The sequence below is a fragment of the Microcaecilia unicolor genome, chromosome 6 (assembly GCF_901765095.1).
Source record: "Microcaecilia unicolor chromosome 6, aMicUni1.1, whole genome shotgun sequence".
NCBI lineage: Eukaryota > Metazoa > Chordata > Amphibia > Gymnophiona > Siphonopidae > Microcaecilia > Microcaecilia unicolor.
The window spans coordinates 240600621-240621088 of NC_044036.1; the positions used below are offsets into that span (position 1 = coordinate 240600621).

At 44.4% G+C, this 20468-nt stretch overlaps 1 protein-coding gene across 1 annotated transcript in view; it reads left to right on the forward strand.

The window, feature by feature from the left end:
- CCDC183 (coiled-coil domain containing 183) overlaps positions 1–20468 on the forward strand; it is a 237639-nt gene that overhangs the window by 52755 nt on the left and 164416 nt on the right. The window contains 1 exon segment of the mRNA XM_030206812.1: positions 18766–18887. Coding sequence (XP_030062672.1) covers positions 18766–18887 — 122 coding nt within the window.

Sequence of the window (20468 nt, forward strand, 5' to 3'; positions counted from 1 at the left end):
GTAAGTATACATCGCGGAAGGAATAAGTGGGTGTGTCAGCTATTGCATGTACACTATTCTACAAATACTGTCCTCCAGGGTAGGCTTCTAAAGACGGGAACCCTCATCGGTTTCTATTGTCTGCCAAGAACCCTCTACGGTTACGATCGGCCATGGGCATTTCTAGCTCCATGATAGAACCCCTAAGGAGGGGGGGGGGGGTGCTACTACCCCTAAAAGAAAACAGGAAACTGCGAAAAACAGTCTCATGAATTCGGAGAACAGCAGCCCATTGGGTCTTCGCCGGTTAGGAAGCCTCCGCACATTACAACTAACCCCCAAAGGATCCTTAAATAACCGTCCTAAAATTTAAAGGGCCCCTAGTCAGCTTATCCAATGGCAACATATACATGGGACGTCTCCATACTAGGTACTGCGCACATCAGTGCAAAGCTAACTCATGTAGGGGCAAAGCCAGCCAGTGGAGCCAGCACACTCTGAAAATGGAGTGGGATTTTTGCTCAATTCCTAACAATTTCCATACCGTCATCCATCAAAGGGACAAAAACAAGCCCCGTAGATGGGTGTAAGCCCCAGGCATCGGTATCAACGCCAATGGTTCTAGCGTGACACTGGTAGAAAAGGGAATAAAAGTATAGCCTATGCTAGGGGAGAGCCCCTGAAACATACTTCAGAGATAGTAAAACCAGAGAGGGTAAAAAGGAAATAAATATTTAAAAACGAAACAAAACACATGTAAGCTCATGGGGGCAGGTTCAACCATAAAGGAGCCATTAGCCTAAACACAAACTTCATAATATAAGGCAGTATATTTTCCACCCAATCAACCACTGAAAGGAAACTTACAAGCATTACACAGTGGGCGGAAGATGACGTTAACAGGCAGTATGAGAGCAAGACAGCCAGACGGAACAAGAGACATCGAAAGATAAGAAAATTGATATTATAAAGCTTTAGTAGATGAATATAATACATACAGAAAGGATTGCCATATTGCAATAATAGAGCTGTTTGCATTTTTAGCAGATCATATCAGTACAGTGTTAGAAGCTGCTGGGGAGAAAAGAAGCCATACCATGCATGAGATATTTATGGAGCAAAACCCACCGTTTTAACTAGAGAACAACATTCAAAAACCAATGTTTCCTGAAGATAAGCAGGCTTGTGGTACTTTTCAAAGTTAAATCATTTACTGACACAATTGCACAGTGCTGTAACTCATATTTCTTATTAGCAGGGAGCTGAGAAATCAGATCAAATACAGGGTAATAGAAAAGGAGTTTTGAAGTACGCCATTAAAACTGGGCATGAGAAACAGGAAATACATATCGGACATACAAAGCAAAAAAAAAGTCTAATATAAAGAGCTAGAAAAAGTCCCCTCATGTCTACCGCAGTATGATACAAGCAGTAAAATGTCCATGGACAGTAAAAGCAATAAAACCAGATGGGCAGGGACAGCATAGATCCCAGCTTATAAGGAGAGCATGACAAATCTATATGGTGTCTATACACTGCATACTGTAAAAATATTTTTCCCACTCATGTCATAATAAAGCCCCATTCCAAACTACCATTTCAGGGAAACCCCAATATATATATATATATATATATATATATATATATATAATTATACACAGCTTGGGAGTAAGAAACAGCGGCTGACATTGTCAAAAACAGGAAACCGATTACACAAGCTAGTAACAACCACAATCAAATCTCAAAAGGATAAAAGAATGGCAAACCCTAGGCATTATTAATTAAAGGACAAGTGTAACGTAGTCCCAAAACGAATTGTTAGTTAAAAAGGGGCGGCGACGGCTACCAGAACAGGTACGATTTTAAAATAATAATCAGAAACAGTATCTAAGTGCATATCCAAAATCAAAAACAACCCATATGAAGATACACAAAAAAAACATTTGATTGATTGGAAAAAGGAGGGGTAGCATGGGGAGGAGTGCATGAAATTAGAACAAAAGAAAGGAACCACGCCCAGGTGCCACGCCCACTGTAGATGGCGAAGACAAAAATAAGATCTAACCAGAAGAAAAGCATAGTCTGTCAGTAAAGCCGTAAGCTACACTGTTAAATGTTTTTGCAAGTAATGGCAGAGAGGAGCATGCTCTTGGCGTTATAACAGATAGAGGAAAGGAGTCACAGAACCAGGGGACAGGAAATATACGGTATAGGAGAGTGTCGTGTAATGGCAAAGAGACCTTTTGCAAGAAATAAGTTACAACGGAGTTTTAGATGTAAGAAACTTAGGGCATAGTAACAGCTTCAGATGTACAGCTGTGGTTTTATTAGATTGAATATGACAGGAGAAAGGGGGTGCAGAGAGGTGCCCAGGGAAGCAGCTGCTTTACAAGCAGTCACTGACAGAGATAGGGGAAGTTTGAGCAGCTACACAGCAAAAATTCAAACCAGGAAGTAAGTACGGAAATTAAAGGCAGAAAACTGACAGGGACTTTCTGGGTAGAGATTAGAAATTTAGAAGAATAAGATCCACCCGCCAACGGCTTGGCAGGGCTGCCACCAGGCAAGACTGCATGCACTGGGTAGCAACAAAATAATTTTAAGAGAGTTTCGGACAGTGGGGGTGGAAAGATAGAAACAGATCAGATGGGAGTTTCCTAATTGAGTAGGCATTAAGGGATAGAAGTTAAATAATAGAGCGGTGAAGAGACAAGTAGCAAAGGAAAATCCCAGGAGATAGGAGCAGGATTCCTGTGGAATACAGCAAACATAGAGAAAGACAGATAAAACTGTTCTTTATAGAGAGAACAGGCTTATAGTAACAAGAGGGACAGTAACAGATAAGAAGCTGGGCACAGTGAACCTGCACTTCCAGCTGGCGAGAGCAAGTTTCCCCACTCTAACACCTTACTTATATAGACAAACACTCTGCCACAAACCGGCAAGGGGCCATACCGTGTCAGAGGCTATTCTTTATAGAGAGAATAGCCTTAGAAGGATAGCGAAAGACATGCTTAACAAGACATTAAGCGCAAGGGATAGAGTATCATTAATACAGGGAAGGACAAAGGTATGAGGTAACAGCTTCACATATAAAGCACAGAGCAAAATCCAAGTTATCAGGACAGGCATAGCCATGTGACAATGCAGAAAGCATTCTAGCCTAGGGAGTTAAAGGCAACCAAGTGATGATGAACAGCACAGTGACATACACAGGATAAGGTCTCTAGATGTAACATATATTAACATTGGTTTGATTGCCTCTGTCCTGTGCAACAACGGACAAGGGAAAGAGGATAGGATTTGATATACCATCTTTCTGTGATTACATTCAAAGTGGTTTACATATTATATACAGGTAATTTTTTCCTTCCCAGGAGCATTAGGCCACTGTACATAGAGAAATGCAATGTGTGACTAACCATGCCTCCTCTCCCTACCCCTCTTATATGTAGGATTACCATATTTGCTGTGACGCCTCCTGTCAGACCTCTACCCTGCCCCTATCACACCCTTATCCCACCCCTGTCACACCCCTGCCCCACCATACCACACCACTGTACTGCAGTATCATCTTGACCCCTCCAAGAAAGCTAGATTCCCTCTTCCCCCCCCCCCCCCATGTATGTCTCCTCCCCAATCTTTTTTCCAGCCTCCCTCCACCCACCCTTTTTTTACAGCTCCCTTCCTCCATCCACATGACTCCACTTACGTCCCCCTCTCCTCCCCTCCTGTACCTTATCGTTGTGCCCTGGTGGTCTAGTGGTATTTTCGGGGCAGGAAAGAACCCCCTCTACTGGACACAATACAAACACATTTGCTATGAGGATTTCTCAAAGCCAACATATTCCATTTAAAACATTAAAAATAAATAGCCTTTTTTCTACCTTTGTGGTCTGGACATTGTATTTTTCCATCATGTTGGTTGCAGTTTCTCTTGTGCTTTCCTCTGCCATGTCCTGTTCCAGCAGAAACAGGAAGTTGCGACAAAGAAGGGAAGAAAGTGGCAGAAGAGACACTTCCTGTGGGTTAGCGGCAGTAGACAGCGTGTCGGAATCGCTGCAGCTGCCACTAAGAGAGGGAGGCAGATGCAGGATCATGGGAGATCAGCCTGCTCCCTTCGCTGCCATGCTGATAAAGGTGCTCTGCTGCTAGCGCTGTTAAGGGTGCTCCACTGCTGGGTGGGCCTGAGCCCAAATTGGGTGGGCCTAGGCCCCACCCATGGCTATGCCCCTGCACCATGGAGTGATACAGAGGCATTATAGTATTTTTGGTCTTATTCACCATCCTTTTCCTAATAATTCCTAGTATCCTGTTTGCTCTTTTGGCCACCGCGGCATATTGAGCAGAAGATTTCAGTATATTATCTACAATGACACCTAGATCTTTTTCTTGGTTGCTGTCCCCAAGGAGGACTCTAGAATCAGGTAACTATGATTCAGATTATTCTTTCCAATGTGCATCACCATGCATTTGTCCACATTGAATTTCATATGCCATTTGGATGCCCAGTCTTCCAATTTCCTAAGGTCTTCCTGCAATATTTCAAAGTCTGCACATGTTTTAACAACCTTGAATAGTTTTGTGTCATCTGCAAATTTAATCACCTCACTTGTAGTTCCAATTTCTAAATCATTTATAAATATGTTAGATAGCCCTCTCAGTACAGATCCCTGCGGCACTCCACTGTTCACCGTCCTCCTTTGAGAGAAATAACCATTTAACCATACCCTCTGTTTTCTGTCCAATAACCAATTCGTAATCCACTCCAGAACCTTGTCTCCTATCCCATGACTCTTTAATTTTCTCAGAAGTCTCTCATGAAGAACTTTATCAAAAGCTTTCTGAAAATCTAGATACACTATATCAACAGGCTCACCTTTATCCACATGATTATTCACACCTTCAAAGAAATGAAGCAAGTTGGTGAGTCAAGACTTCTCTTGGCTGAACCCATGCTGACTTTGTCCCTTTACACCATGTTTGTCTACGTGTTTTGTAATTTTATTCTTTATAATAGTTTCCATTATTTTGCCCAGTACAGACGTCAAGCTTAGCAGTCTGTAATTTCCCGATTCATATCTAGAACCCTTTTTAAAAAATCGGTGTCACACTGGCCACCCTCCAATTTTCAGGTACAATGGATGATTTTAATGACAGGTTACATATTACTAACAGCAGATCAGCAATTTCATGCTTGAGTTCTTTGAGTACCATTGGATGTATACCATCTGGTCCAGGTGATTTATTACTCTTTTTAATTTGTTGATTTGGCTCAGTATGTCTTCCAGATTCATCAAGATTCATTTCAGTTCCTCCGCATCATCCTTGAAAACTATTTCTGGTACAGACAGATCTCTTACATTTTCTTCTTTAAAGACCGAAGCAAAGAATTCATTCAGTTTCTGTGCTATGGCCTTGTCCTCCCTAAGTGCCCCTTTTGCTCCTTCATGATTTAACAGTCCCACAGATTCTCTTGCAGGCTTTCTGCTTCTAATGTACCTGAAAACGTTGTTACTGTGAGTTTTAGCCTCTGCGGCAAGTTTCTCATCATATTCTCTTTTAGCCTTCTTTATAAATGCTTTGCATCTTACTTGCCAGTGCTTATGTTGCTTCTTATTTTCTTTATTTGAATCCTTTTTCCATTCTTTGAATGACATTCTTTTGGCCGTAATAGCCTCTTTCACTTCACCTTTTAATTATGCTGGCTGTTTTCTTTTCTTTCCACCTTTGCAAATACATGGAATGCATCTGGTCTGGGCTTCCAAGATGGTATTTTTAAATAATGTCCATGCCTGATTTAGTGTCCTAACCTTTGCAGCCAATCCTTTTAGCTTTCTTTTAACCATTTTCCTCTTTTTATTGTAGTCACCCTTTTGAAAATTAAATGCAGCTATAGTAGATTTCCTTTATGGGTTCATCACAGACAGGGGCGTAGCCAGACTTCCGTGGGAGGGGGGTCCAGAGCCCGAGGGAAGGGGACACATTTTAGCCTCCTCTGGTGCTGCCCCCCCACCACCACCGCCATTGCCACCCCCTCACATCTTTGTTGACCCCCCCTCCCACCGCAAACCCTCCCCCGCCGCCGCCTACCTTCTCTTTTGCTGGCGGGGGACCCCAATCCCCACCAGCCGACGTCCTCTCTGTCCTGCTGAGAGAAAAAAGTCTTCTTCTGGCTGTTGCATGCTGACGTCCTGCAGAGAACAGCACTACCTCAATTCTTTTTACATCCTTAGCAAGATACGGCCTTCAAAACTGAACACAATACTCCAAGTGGGGCCTCACCAATGACTTGTACAGGAGCATCAACACCTCTTTTCTTCTGCTGGTTACACCTCTATCTATACAGCCTAGCATCCTTCTGGCTACAGCTACAGCCACCGCCTTGTCACACTGTTTCGTCGCCTTCAGATCCTCAGATATTATCACCCCAAGATCCCTCTTCCTGCCTGTACATATCAAACTCTCACCGCCTAACACATGTCTCCCATGGATTTCTACTCCCTAAGTGCATCCCTTTGCATCAAATTTTAATTGCCAAACATTAGACCATTCTTCTAGCTTCTGCAGATCCTTTTTCATGTTTTCCACTCCCTCCGGGTGTCCACTCTGTTACAAATCTTGGTATCATCCACAAAAAGGCAAACTTTACCTTCTAACCCTTCGGCAATGTCACTCACAAATATACTGAACAGAATTGGCCCTAGCACCGATCCCTGGGCACTCCGCTACTCACCTTTCTCTCTTCCGAGTGAATTCCATTAACCACCACCATCTGGTGTCTGTCCATCAACCAGCTCCTAATCCAGTTCACCACATTGGGTCCCATCTTCAGCCTGTCAAGTTTATTCAAGAGCTTCCTATGAGGAACTGTGTCAAAGGCTTTTGTCACGCTTCACACCAAACACTGGATAGTGAGCCCTTGGACCACTGCCGAGGGATGGCAGCGGCAGGAGGAACACTCACCCCACACCAGCACAGGCAGAGTTGACGTACCTGGAATTGGCAAGGTCTCTCAGGCAGGCAGCAAGACGAAGCAGAAGTCAGGTCCAGGCAAAAGTTCAAAAGGCAGGCGGCAAACGAAAGCAAAGTCAGGTCCAGGCAAAAGTTCAAAAGGCAGGCGGCAAACGAAAGCAAAGTCAGGTCCAGGCAGAAGTCTCTATGCAGGCGGCAAGCAAAAGCAGTAGTCAGGTCCAGACAAAAGTTCAAAAGGCAGGCAGCGAGCAAAAGCAAAGTCAGATCCAGGCAAAAGTTCCAAAGGCAGGCGGCAAGCAAAGTCTAAGTCCAAGTCCAGGCAAAGTTCCAAAACAGAATACTGAGGGTAGCAAAGGGAACGCAGCAACAAACACTCGCAGAAGAAACACCTCTGAAGACCTCTGTTGCAAGGCAAACTAGGGAAGCTTCCAGGAGGTTAATAAAGGCCAACAGCCAGGGAGTACACCAGGTACGGAAACAGCTCAGTTCCAAAAAGTCTCAAGACCAACTGGCAGGCTAGAAAATCCGGACCGGACCGGACCGGCATGACTTCTGAAACCGGGAAATTCACAAACAGAAAGTCCATTGCACCCACCAGGTCTGACCACTAGAGGGCAAGCTGAATGAAAGCATGCCACCGAGGCAGAGACATACCAGCTTTGCTGAAATCTAAGTAGATTACATGTATCGCACGGCCTTGATTCAATTCGCTGGCACACAGTCAAAGAATTCAATGAGATTTGTTTGGCATGATTTACCTTTGGTAAAACCATGTTGTCTCAGATCTTGCAACTTATTGGATTCCAGGAAATTCACTATCCTTTCCTTTAGCATCACTTCCATTACTTTTCCAATAACTGAAGTGAGGCTTACCGGCCTGTAGTTTCCAGCTTCTTCCCTATCACCACTTTTGTGAAGAGGGACCACATCCACTGTTCTCTAATACCACAGAACCTCCCCCGTCTCCAAGGATTTATTAAACAAATCTTTAAGAGGACCTGCCAGAACCTGTCTGACTCAGCTCCCTCAATATTCTGGGATGGATCCCGTCCGGTCCTATGGCTTTGTCCACCTTTAGATTTTCAAGTTGTTCATAAACACTCTTTTCCATGAATTGTGCTATACCCGCTCTGTTCTCACATGTACTTTTGCTAGTCAATCGTGGTCCTTCTCCAGGATTTTCTTCAGTGAAAACAGAACAGAAGTATTTAACACATTTGCTTTTTCTTTATCATTATCCACATAGCATTTCACATCATCTTTCAGTCTCACAATTCCATTTTTAGTCTTCCTCCTTTCACTAATTTACTTGAAGAAATTTTTGTCGCCCCTCCTTACATTTCTAGCCATTTGTTCTTCCACTTGCACTTTTGTCAGACGTATCTCTCACTTGGCTTCTTTCAGTTTCATACGGTATTCCTCTCTGTGTTCTTCTTGAGTTTTTCTGTATTTCATGAACGCCAACTCTTTAGCCTTTATTTTCTCAGCCACTTGCTTGGAGAACCACATCGGTTTCCTTTTTCTCTTGCTTTTATTTACTCTCCTTACATAAAGGTTTGTAGCCATATTTATAGCTTCTTTCAGCCTGGACCACTGTCCTTCCACTTCTCGTATGTCCTCCCAACCCATCAGCTCCTTCCTCAGGTATTCTCCCATTTTACTAAAGTCAGCATGCTTGAAATCCAGGACTTTCAGTTTTGAGTTGCTGCCCTGCACTTCAGCTGTTATATCAAACCAAACTGTTTAATGGTCACTGCTACCCAGGTGGGCACCCACTCGGACATTTGACACACTATCCCCATTTGTGAACACCAGACCCAGTGTCGCTCCCTCCCTCATGGTTTCCATCACCATTTGTCTGAGTAGAGCACTTTAAAAAGCATCCATGATCTCTTTACTTCTTTCCGATTCTACAGATGGAACTTTCCAATCCACATCTGGCAGATTGAAATCTCCCAGCAACAGCACCTCTCTTTTCTTTCCCAACTTTTGGATATCTGTGACCAAATCTTTATCTAGTTCCTCCGATTGTGTCAGATGTCTTTAGACAACACCCACGTGGACTGAGGTTCTATCATCTCTTTTTAAGGTGATCCATATCGCTTCTTCCTTTCCCCAGGCCCCTGTCATTTCAGTTGCTGCGATATAATTTCTCACATACAGAGCTACTCCTCCACCTTTATCCTTTCTAAATAGATTATAGCCTGGTATGTTTGCATCCCATTCATGGGAATCAGTGGCGTAGCTATGTGGGGCGCAGGGGGAGCTGTCGCTCCCCCAAACAGATTTTTAGAAGAGATGGCGCCTAAGCGCAAAATGCCTGCAGTGCCAAAAACTTTCTCTGCCTCCTCCCCCCCAAGTCCTCTCCCTCAGACGCGTCCCACCTCTGCGGAAGACAGGAAGTTGCATTAGAGGAGGCGGGATGCGCCTGAGGAGAGGCTCCGACGCTGGCAGAAGGCTGGCTATGTGAATCGCTGGTGTCAGAGGGAGAATGCCTCGGTGCTTTAAAAATTAGCGACCACGCGGATGGGAGAGAGCAGGCGGAAGAGACAGGAGTAGGAGCAAGACTCACGCAGGAGGGCAATGAAAATCACCACGGACGAAACATGTAAGACTCGGGGGGGGGGGGGGGGGAGAGACAGGATAATGATGGAAGCGGAGATGAGATGATGCTGGATGGGGAGGAAGATTTAGAGATGCTGGATGGGGAATGAGAGAAGGTGATGGTACATGGGACGAGAGAGATGGGGGATGAAAGGGAGACAATGATGCTGGGTGGCATCCAGTGGGTGTGGGGTGGGAAGAGAGACAGACAAGGTGATGCTGTATGGGGGAGGAGAGAGGAGGTGATTTTGGATAGGGAGGGTGAGATGCTGGATAGGGGAAGAGAGAGAGAGACAGGGAGATGGTGGATGGGATGAGAGATAGATAGGGTGAAGCTGAATTGAGTGGAAGAAAGAGAGAGAGAGCAATGATGGATGGGGGAAGAGAGACAGAGATCACAATGCTGGATGGGGTAGAAGAGAAAAAGACACTAATGCTGAATGGGGGAGGAGAGAGAGATACGGGGCAATTCTGGATAACAGGGAAGAGAAAGAAAGATGGGGAAGTGAGAGAAAGAAACAGAGATGGGGTGATGCTGGTTGGCAGGGGGAGAAAGAGATAGAGTGGTGATGCTGCATTTAGGTGGGGAAGAGAAACAGATACTAAGAGGAGATGCTGCATAGTGGAGGGGGGAGAAGGGGAGAGAAAGAAACAGAGAGGAGATGTTATATGACAGGGGGAAAGAATTAATGAAAGACTGGGGACTAAGCAAAAGGGGAATGGATGGGCTTGAGTGAGGGAAACATATGGAAAAATGTAGGTAGATTCAGTGAAAAAAAGGGAGCTTAGACTGGATAGTAAGAATGGGGATGATATATACTTATAACCAAGAATCCATCATGTTTGGCTGATATATGGTTCAGAAGAATCCGCAGCCAAGCGGAGAACTCGAACTCCCCATGGGAAAACACAAGTATAAGTGAGAGTGGGATGTTTGACCACGGAAATTCAAATCCTGGAGACAAGAATCTTAAAAAGCTTGTTTATTGATGAAAAGACTCGACACAACTGTTGTGTTTCGGCCGTCAGGCCTGCATCAGGAGTCTATAAAACATACATATGCAAATAAAGAAAAATTAAGTAAAAACATAAAACATATATGATAAAAGACCACAGTAAGCAATAACATATGATAAAAAACAAAATCAAAAGATAAAATATGGGAATAACATCATTTGCTAAACGTCAAAAAATGTGTTCACATATACAATGTTCTCATAAAGTGCTAAATATTGCAAGAACAATGCGTACAATAAAATACATATAAATAATGAATAGAATAGGGACTAAACATACAAAGCATATGAATGAAATATTATATTGGAAGGATATGCTATGATGTGTACAGTTACGAGCGGTAAGCTTATAATGAAAAGTTTTGGGCGTGCACACATTCATTTTTCAGCGCACCTGTAAAAAGGGCCTTTTAAAACATTTTTGCCAAAAATGGACGTGTGGCAAAATCAAAATTGGCGTGTGTCCATTTTGGGTCTGAGACTTTACTGCCAGCCATTGACTTAGTAGTAAAGTCTCATGCATTAACTAGGCAGTAATGACGTATGCGTGTAGAAAGCCACTTGACACGCGCCCGCTATGTACGTCAGAAAATGAAAAATATTTTTAGGACACGTGTAGCAGACACGCGCCAAAAATGAAATTACCGCAAGGGCAACATGATAGCCAGGTGGTAACTCCATTTTGGCACATGTTGGGCGTGCATAGGTGCCTACATGGCTTAGTGAAAGAGTCCCTCAATCAGATTCATTTGACATGACCTTTCTCTGGTAAAAATTATGCTCTCTCCTGCAGCCCTCAGTATTATAGAGACTTTTCCAGCTTTTCCTTCAGTAAATTCTCCATTAGTTTTCCTACCACTCAGGTCAGTCTAACCAGTTTGTCATTTCCAGGAAGGTGATGGTCACAAAGCTTCAACAACCAGCATAAACCATTCCCAAGTAAAATCTTTCCCAGTAGACCCTCAATTCTTACTCCGACTCTTATTTAATGTAGCAATCTGATACGAGCTGCTAGGCAGCTGCCTATACTGTGAGCTCTGCACGCAACTAACCCATAGACTCTACGGCCTGCCAGCTAGACAGTTTCTACTACAAGCTCTCAGCTACAGCCTATCATGCCTTCCCACTGGGTCATGAGGCAGCCCGCTGTAAGCTCTTTACTGTTTGCAGTCTATATTGTCTCTTTATGGTTATTAAAGTTCTTTAAGTTTCCCAGAGTTATGTGCAGATAACACTCAGACATTTAATATAGATAAAATAACTTACATAAGTACATAAGTAATGCCACACTGCCCCAATTTGACTGCCCCTTTCGGACTGACTGTTCACTTGTCTTTTAGATTGTAAGCTCATTGAGCAGGTACTGTCCCTCTATGTTAAATTGTACAGCGCTGCGTAACCCTAATAGCGCTTTAGAAATGTTAAGTAGTAGTAGTAGTAGTAAAAGACCAAAGGTCCATCGAGCCCAGCATCCTGTCCACAACAGCGGCCAATCCAGGCCAAGAGCACCTGGCAAGCTTCCCAAACGTACAAACATTCTATACATGTTATTCCTGGAATTGTGGGTTTTTCCCAAGTCCATTTAGTAGTGGTTTATGGACTTGTCCATTAGGAAACCATCTAACCCCTTTTTAAACTCTGCTAAGCTAACCACCTTCACCACGTTCTCCGGCAACAAATTCCAGAGTTTAATTATGCGTTGGATGAAGAAACATTTTCTCTGATATGTTTTAAATTTACTACACTGTAGTTTCATCGCATGCCCCCAAGTCCTAGTATTTTTGGAAAACGTGAACCAGACGCTTCACATCCACCTGTTCCACTCCACTCAATATCGTTTTATTTGCATGCTGTAGTTCGATGTATCTCACAGGATTAAGGTGACCAGGTTTCAAGAATACAGCATACATGTCAGAAGCCAGGAACATACAGAAACAGCATCCAAAATTCTTCCTGTCTGTCTTTGGAGCTCTGCCAAGCTGTAGAGCTTCTTTTGCATGAGAGAGGCCAATAGTCCCAACAAAGGAGGTGTAAAGGCATAGAGTCAAGGAGAGGAGGTGGAGGGGAGAAAATATCAAAGAGAAAAGGGCAAAAGGGCGCCAAAAGGAACAAAGGCTCACAAGGATATACCTAATAGCCAACCTGGGATGATCAGCCAATAGGGAAATCTCTGACCATGTAGGGAAAACTGGTTTCTGGCTGCAAACCCCCTTCCTATCAGATGGGAAGGAATGTGAGGAATTTGGCTTTTTCTGAGTTACTATAACTTAGCTCAGAATGCAGTTTACCAATGTTAGCTAAAATAATGTAATATATAGGAATATAATTCCATGCCTAGGCAGCTGCCTGGGCACCAATTAAACTAGGTCACTGGACTAATAACATTACAAACTAGGATACATGTGTATATCTGTGTATATATACAGGTAATTTGGTATTACTTAGGTGATTGCCTAACTTCCACATAGTTAGATTTTTTTGCGGTTCGCATCACAATCATAGTAAAGAAAATCAACTTACAGTTCAGTTACTTGGAAAGAATTATTGCCTTCTGCAAACACAGTCCATATCTAGCCACCTCAGAGGCAAGGAGATGGCCAGACCCTCAGCCCAGATGAGAGGAAAAGCTGTAACACTCAAAGGGTAAATGTGGAAAATTGATTTGGGAAAATGGTAAAGAAGTTTGATGGAATTACAGTAGGTTAAAGAGGGATCAGCCCCTAGAATAGCTGCTGATCACAAAGGTATGCTAAGAAGACTGGGACTCTCTATCACAGCCCCTAGAAAGAGAGGGGGAAGGCTGGCCCTTGCCCTGAACTAAGAGCCAATAGGGAAATCTCACAATCACAGGAAACCTCAAACTGTAGGATAGCAGCCTTAGTACACAGTGCTATCTATACAGTGCTTGGTGTCATTCTGGATTCCCACTTGTCTCTCGACCTTCAAGTAACATCTGTTACGAAAAGAATGTTCCTCTCCATGCGGTCACTCACACGCATCAAGCAATTCCTCCTGTGTGCCCTATTCCGGACACTAATCCACTCACTAGTATTGAGTCATTTCAACTACTGCAATGGAATTTACACCGGCTGCAAAGAATACATCCTGAAGAAACTCCAGACGGTGCAAAATACCGCAGGGAGATTAATATTTGGTAAATCAAGGTTTGAAGCAGCAAAACCCCTTAGAGAGAAACTTCATTGGCTCCCGATAAAAGAGCGTATCAAATTCAAAATCTGTGCTCTTACCCACAAGATCATATACGGGGGAGCTCCAGCTTATATGTTCAGCCTGATAGACCTCCCTTCAAGGAATTCCAAAAAACCTTCTCAGACCTATCTCACTCTCCACTATCCTAACTACAGGAATCTGAGATATAAATTGCTCTTCTCCTCCTCCTTTTGCTTGTGAGTCCTCGTTACTGGAATGCTCTACCATCTACATTAAAGGAGACCGCTGACCACAAACTGTTCAAGAAGTCCCTTAAGACTTATCTATGTGGCACATCCTACTCTTCTGCTATTTAACTTCCAGCCAGCCCTCCTTTGTAACTCCTATTGTTTGCTCCCCTCCCTAGATGTTCCTTATTCTCTGTTCTGACCTTGAATTTGTATGATGTTCTTTTAGTAAATGTTGTTAGCCACATAGAGCCCGCCATGGTGAGAATCTGTGGGATATAAATGTTCTAAATAAATATGCAGACAATGCAATTGAATACAGACAATGTAAATAATACTCATACTAAATATACATAGCACCCTGCTTCCATGAATATGGGGGCAGAACAAAGGCAGACCTCAATATTTGTTGGTCAGAACCAATGACATATATTCAGGAAGCTGTGGAATGAGGGGCATAAGATTAAGGTGAAAGGGGATAGATTCAGGAGTAATCTAAGGAAATATTTCTTTATGGAAAGGAGTGTAGATGCATGAAATGACCTCCTGATGGTAGAAACAAACACTGTATCTGAATTCCGGAAACTGTGGGACAATCATATGGGATCTCTAAGGGAGAGGAAGGGATAGTAGATGGTATGGATATGCAGATCTGATAGGCCATATGGTCTTTATCTGCCCAATATTAAAAAAAAGCTTAGCACAAAAATTTAATCTCCTGAATTTGTGCCCAATTTACAGTCATATTTATAAGCCTAAGATTCTGGTTGAAAATAGTTATGGGGTAGATATTCAAATAGGTTTAACCAGGCAGGAAAGGCTCCTGCTTGGTGAACCCACTGAGCTGGCTGGCTATCAATATTCAGCAGCATTTAACCAGGTAGTACAGCTGAATATCTCCACTTACCAGCAATTCCCTAAGCAGATGGGTTGGGGCAGTCCAGGGACAGAGTTTGGGCCAAGCCACAACCTAGCCAGTTAGCAATGATATTTGGTTGGCTAACCGGCTAAGTGAGTACATAAAAATAGGACAGCACACAGGCTGTCCTAACTTTATGTGCTGAGCTAAACAGGCACTGGTCTGAATATTGACCAGTGTCTGGTTAACTTCCGGGTCAGAGCACATAGCCAGATATTCAATGCTGGGAGCTGCGCATGTCCTGGCATAGAATATCCAGAATTAGTTCAGCACCCGGCTATGAGCAGCTTACAAGCCACTTACCGCTGCTGGCTGACTATTACCTACTATGCTTATAAATTTAGGCCTGCCATTCAATTGCCTAGATTTATGAGCCTAATTTATGAGTCTAGTACTGAATATTAATGCTAAACTCATAATATGTTTTCCCTACCCAAAATTAGTCCCTGTTGCTACTCACTTTTTATGCTCTTAAATTTAGGAGTTTAAGCAATTTAACCAGCAAGAAATAGCTCCTAATAACTGGTCATTTTCAGCAGCACTTCACTGGTTAGCGCTGCTGAAAATGTCTGGATAGCACTTATGTCAAAACTGGCTATTTTGGGGGCATTCCGGGGGTGGAGTCAACACTTGGCTGGTTAAGTGCCAATATTCAGCACTTAACCGGCCAGGGTAACCGCATAAATAGGACCATGTAAAAATTGGTCCTATCTTTATGCGGTGCCCCATAGATAAGTGCTGAATATCCAGTGCTTTTTTTGTGCCGGTACGCGCCGGTACAGCGTACCGGCACCTTTTTTCTGGGTCCGGGGGCTCACCTGCCCGCTCCCTGCTGTTTGCACCCGGCCGTGATCCCTGCCTTGTAAAACTTTTCTTTTATACCGAAGTCGCGAACCGGCAGCCTGAAGACTGAAGAAAGCAAATAGCAGGCAGGCTCGCCTCCTTGCATCGCGTCGCTTCGTTTCCCTGCATTCTCAGCGCGTCTGGCCCTTGAGGAAATTACATCAGAGGAGGGCGGGACGTGCTGAGAATGCAGGGAAACGAAGCGACTCGATGCAAGGAGGCGAGCCTGCCTGCTGTTTGCTTTCTTCAGTCTTCAGGCTGCCGGTTCGCGACTTCAGTAAAAAGAAAGGTTTTGTAAGGCAGGGAACACAGCCAGGAGCAAACGGAAGGGAGCGGGCTTGGGAGGGTGGGCAAGTGGGGCTGGGGGGTGTGTGGGCAAGTGGGGCAGGGGTGTGTGTGTGGGCAAGTGGGGCTGGAGGTGTGTGTGGGCAAGTAGGGCTGGGGTGTGTGTGGGCAAGTAGGGCTGGGTGTGTGTGTGTGTGGGCAAGTAGAGCTGGGGGAGTGTGTGTGGGCAAGTGGGGCTGGGGGGTGTGTGGGCAAGTGGGGCAGGGGTGTGTGTGTGGGCAAGTGGGGCTGGAGGTGTGTGTGGGCAAGTAGGGCTGGGGTGTGTGTGGGCAAGTAGGGCTGGGTGTGTGTGTGTGTGGGCAAGTAGGGCTGGGGGAGTGTGTGTGGGCAAGTGGGGCTGGGGTGTGTGTGTGTGGGCAAGTGGGGCTGGGGTGTGTGTGTGTGGGCAAGTGGGGCTGGGGGGCTGGGCAAATGGGGCTGGGGTTTGAATGATCTCGGGGGGCAGGTGGAGGCTGGGGTGAGTCACTGGACATGGAAGGGAGGGGGAGGATACGGGCCAAAGAATCGCTGGACATGGAGGGGAGGGGAGGGAGGAGAATCATTCTGGACATGGATTGGATGGGATGGCAGGGCAGGGGAGAGCGGAGAATGGAGAATTGCTGGGCAGAGGAGAGAGGAGAATGGAGAATTGCTGGACATGGATGGGAGGGGAAGGAAGGAAGGGAAGAGAGAATTGCTGGACTTGGATAGGAGGGGATAGGAGAGGAGGGCAGGGGAGAGAGGAGAATCATTCTGGACATGGATTGGATGGGATTGCAGGGCAGGGGAGAGAGGAGAATGGAGAATTGCTGGGCAGGGGAGAGCGGAGAATGGAGAATTGCTGGGCAGAGGAGAGAGGAGAATGGAGAATTGCTGGACATGCATGGAAGGGGATAGGGGAAGGCAGGGAAGAGAGAATTGCTGGACTTGGATAGGAGAGGAGGGGAGGGCAGGGGAGAGAGGAGAATCACTGGACATGGGAGGGGAGGGCAGGGGAGAGAGGAGACATGCTGGACATGGATGGAGGGGGAGGGAAGATAGGAAGGAGATGCACATGGATGGGATGGCAGGGGAGGAAGGAGAAATGCTAGAAATGGATGGAGAGGAGAGCAGAGCAGGAGATAGAGGAGAATTGCTGGACATGGATGGATGGAGGGGTTGGCGGGGAGAGAGGAGAAATGCTGGACATGGAAGAAGAAAGGAGGAAAGTAAAGAAATAAATGGAAAGGAAGCCCTGGAAACGAACAGATAGAGAGCAGCAGAATCAGACACTTGGACCAGTATGGATAGAAAACAGTCACCAGACAACAAAGGTAGAAAAAATCATTTTATTTTCATTTTAGTGTTTGGAATTTGTCCAATTTGAGAATTTACATCTGCTGTCTTATTTTGCACTGGGTATACTGGAGCCGTAACATCTTACAGAAATCTCTCTATATAAAAGGCACCACCAACGTTCTATGAAGCCTCCAGCCGGAAGTGTGAAGGGGGAGAGATATCCGGTTTCCCCATGAGTGTCTGCCCCGCCCTCACTCTCTCTGTAACACAAACAGTGAAGGAAAACACAGCAAAGCACAAAATCAAATCGCTCTCTCTGTAACAGTGAAGGACTCAGAGGGGGGAGGGGAGAGAGGGCAGAGGGCAGGGACACCCACACTCCCACATGCACACAGAAGAAAACCTTGCTAGCCCCCGTTTCATTTGCATCAGAAACGGGGCTTTTTTACTAGTGATTTATAATGACAAAAAAATCACAAGGTATTGTTTTTCTCCTATACTAGTATATTTTCAATGATGTCTGTTTATATGCGCCATGGCTGGTATAAGGGGTGTGGCTAATGTAGGTGTGGTTATCACAGGGGTGGAGCCATATGTGGTGACCCCACCCATAATGAGTACCGGCACCTTTTTTTCTACAAAAAAAGCACTGTGAATATCATCCCCAAGATGCTCATTCATAAAAGGTAAGGACAGGTCAGATTTGGAATAACTCTGCTCAGAATTCCCTGACTGAATGTGTCTGTACACACGAACCTTATTCTACCACAACATTACTTTTTGGCGAACGCCTTTACGGTACTATGTAAGCCACATTGAGCCTGCAAATAGGTGGGAAAATGTGGGATACAAATGTAATAAATAAATATCGCAGCCAGCTCTGCAAACCTAGAAATTCAATGCTGAAGCCCATTTATGTCCCGGCATTGAATTTCCAGGCATAACGCCGACAGTGATCAGCAAAACACTGAGTGCCACCAGCTGAATATCATCCCCTGAGTGGAATTTTTAGTACAAAGTTATGCACTCAACTCTAGTAAATTTTGAAAGAAGATAAGTTAGGAGTATTAAATCATTTGAATATGGAGTCCTATGTTTCTGTGGCTTTTTAAATTTTTTTTTTTGGCCTGGCAGATTTCCTTCTGCTCCTAAGACTTCTAAATCAATTGGAATTGGTCTCTATTGGGCTACAATGAAATGAGCAATCATTCATTGTCTGTTACCTGGTAATTTTAACCACTTTATAATTCCTCTTCCTGACACTTGTCCAATTTCCCACCATCAGCCCTGGCTCAGGGGCCACAGACCAGAAATCCTTTCTAGAACCTGCTGTGTGTATACCATGAAATACTATTGTGGTTTGATGGCTGAGATTCCATCTCCTCCTACCCCAATGGAGCTGTGAACAAAATATCCTTGTCTTTTCCAGAGAAAGGAAGTCAGTCATTTGGGGATGCATCACGGGCCACCATGAACAATAACAAAGAAGCCATTGCAGTTCTGAAAACAAAACTGGAGGATGATCTCCAGGTGTTAATAGCAGCAAGAAAGGTATTTCAGGCTGGAGGCCTATTTTTGTTTGTGAGTGAAATTGGTCCACCACCTCCACGTCATAAATAATTTTAGTCAGTCCCATCTAGCTTCTTGGTGTTCCACTTTGGAGAAGAAAGGATTTGAAAAGACCAAAGCTGGCTCAAAGTGTTCCTTGAAGCTTGGAGCTAAAAGTTAATTGGGTATCTCTGTATCTTTTCTGCTTCTGAATTCTTTATTTTCAAGTTCTTTTCAGAGTCCGACACTGCTAGCACCCCGATATAATAGCCGGGACAAAATAGCCTTGTAACAAAATAACCCTTGACAAAATAGCCCCTGTAACCAAATAGCACATAGCCCTTCACAAAAATAAGAAGTATAATAAGAACTTTCTCTCTCTCCTCTGAGGGTCCAGCTTCTCTTCTCCCTCTCTATTCCTACCTCCCAAAATACTCCAACATGTCTCCCTCTTCCTTCTGCCTACCCTCTGCAGTCTGGTATCTCTCCTGCCTTTACCTAATGTTCCTGTGGTCCACTGGCAGCGTCAACAAGCTGCTTTGGTTGGCCCTGGAAACATTCTCTCTGATGTGTCTTGCCTATATGGACATAGGAAGTTGCATCAGATGAGGCAGGACACAAGAGGGAATGCTTCTAGGGCAAAGGGGAGACATACCTCGGCTCAAAGCAGCAGCGGGACTCGGAAAGACTCAGTTACTGCAGCAGGAGCAGGTAAAATACTCGGGGGCGGGCCTTTTGTCAGGGGTCTCATTTGTCAGGGGCCAAATTGTGAGCAGGCCCTTTTGTTAGGGGTTGATTTGCTGGGAGCTATTTTGTTGGGGGCTTTTTTTTTTCGAGGCTATTTTGTGTTTGGGCCTTTTTGTCGGAGCTTTTTTGACCAGGTACCATTGATTTATAATTAGAGAAGACTTCTCTTTTCCTTTTTCCTATCCTTGAGTGGAGTTTTTTTTCTGACCTGTGATTAAACAATTTTATCTTGATACATTGTTGCTATGGTTAAAACATTTCTACTAATGTTTTTTTTCTCCACTTTATTACATTTTTGTTCTGTTTTTTTGGAAAATATTGGGAAAAGGGATACTCTTCCTTATTTTGAGTAGCTTTTTGTATGAGTTTCTGAATTTCTATTCATTCTCTATCTGTCTAGTCTTGGACACTTGGGGGCCGTTTTACAAAGCTGTGGCAAAAACTGGTCTGAGTGCATGGGAAAGACCCGCGTAAGGGTATGCGAAGGCCATTTCTACCGCAGCCAGAAAATGGCCGATTTTCCATTTGCCAATTTAATGTTTCCATTAGTATGTGGCCATTAACAAAAATTAGTGCATGAACCCTTACCATCACCTATTTTGTAAGCTGTAAGGGCTCACTCGCTAATCCTGTGCTAATCAGTTAGCGTGCCACAATGCTGACATGCTAACTGATTAGTGCAGAAATGCCCACTCAACTAAAAAATATTTCTGTGCATGGGTAGTGCATGCACATTTACAACTTAACACAGGATGCCTCAGCATGCCTCACAATATGCCATTTTAAGCTGCAGTAACGGTATGTGCAGTGGCGTACCAAGGGGTGGGGGCGGTCCGC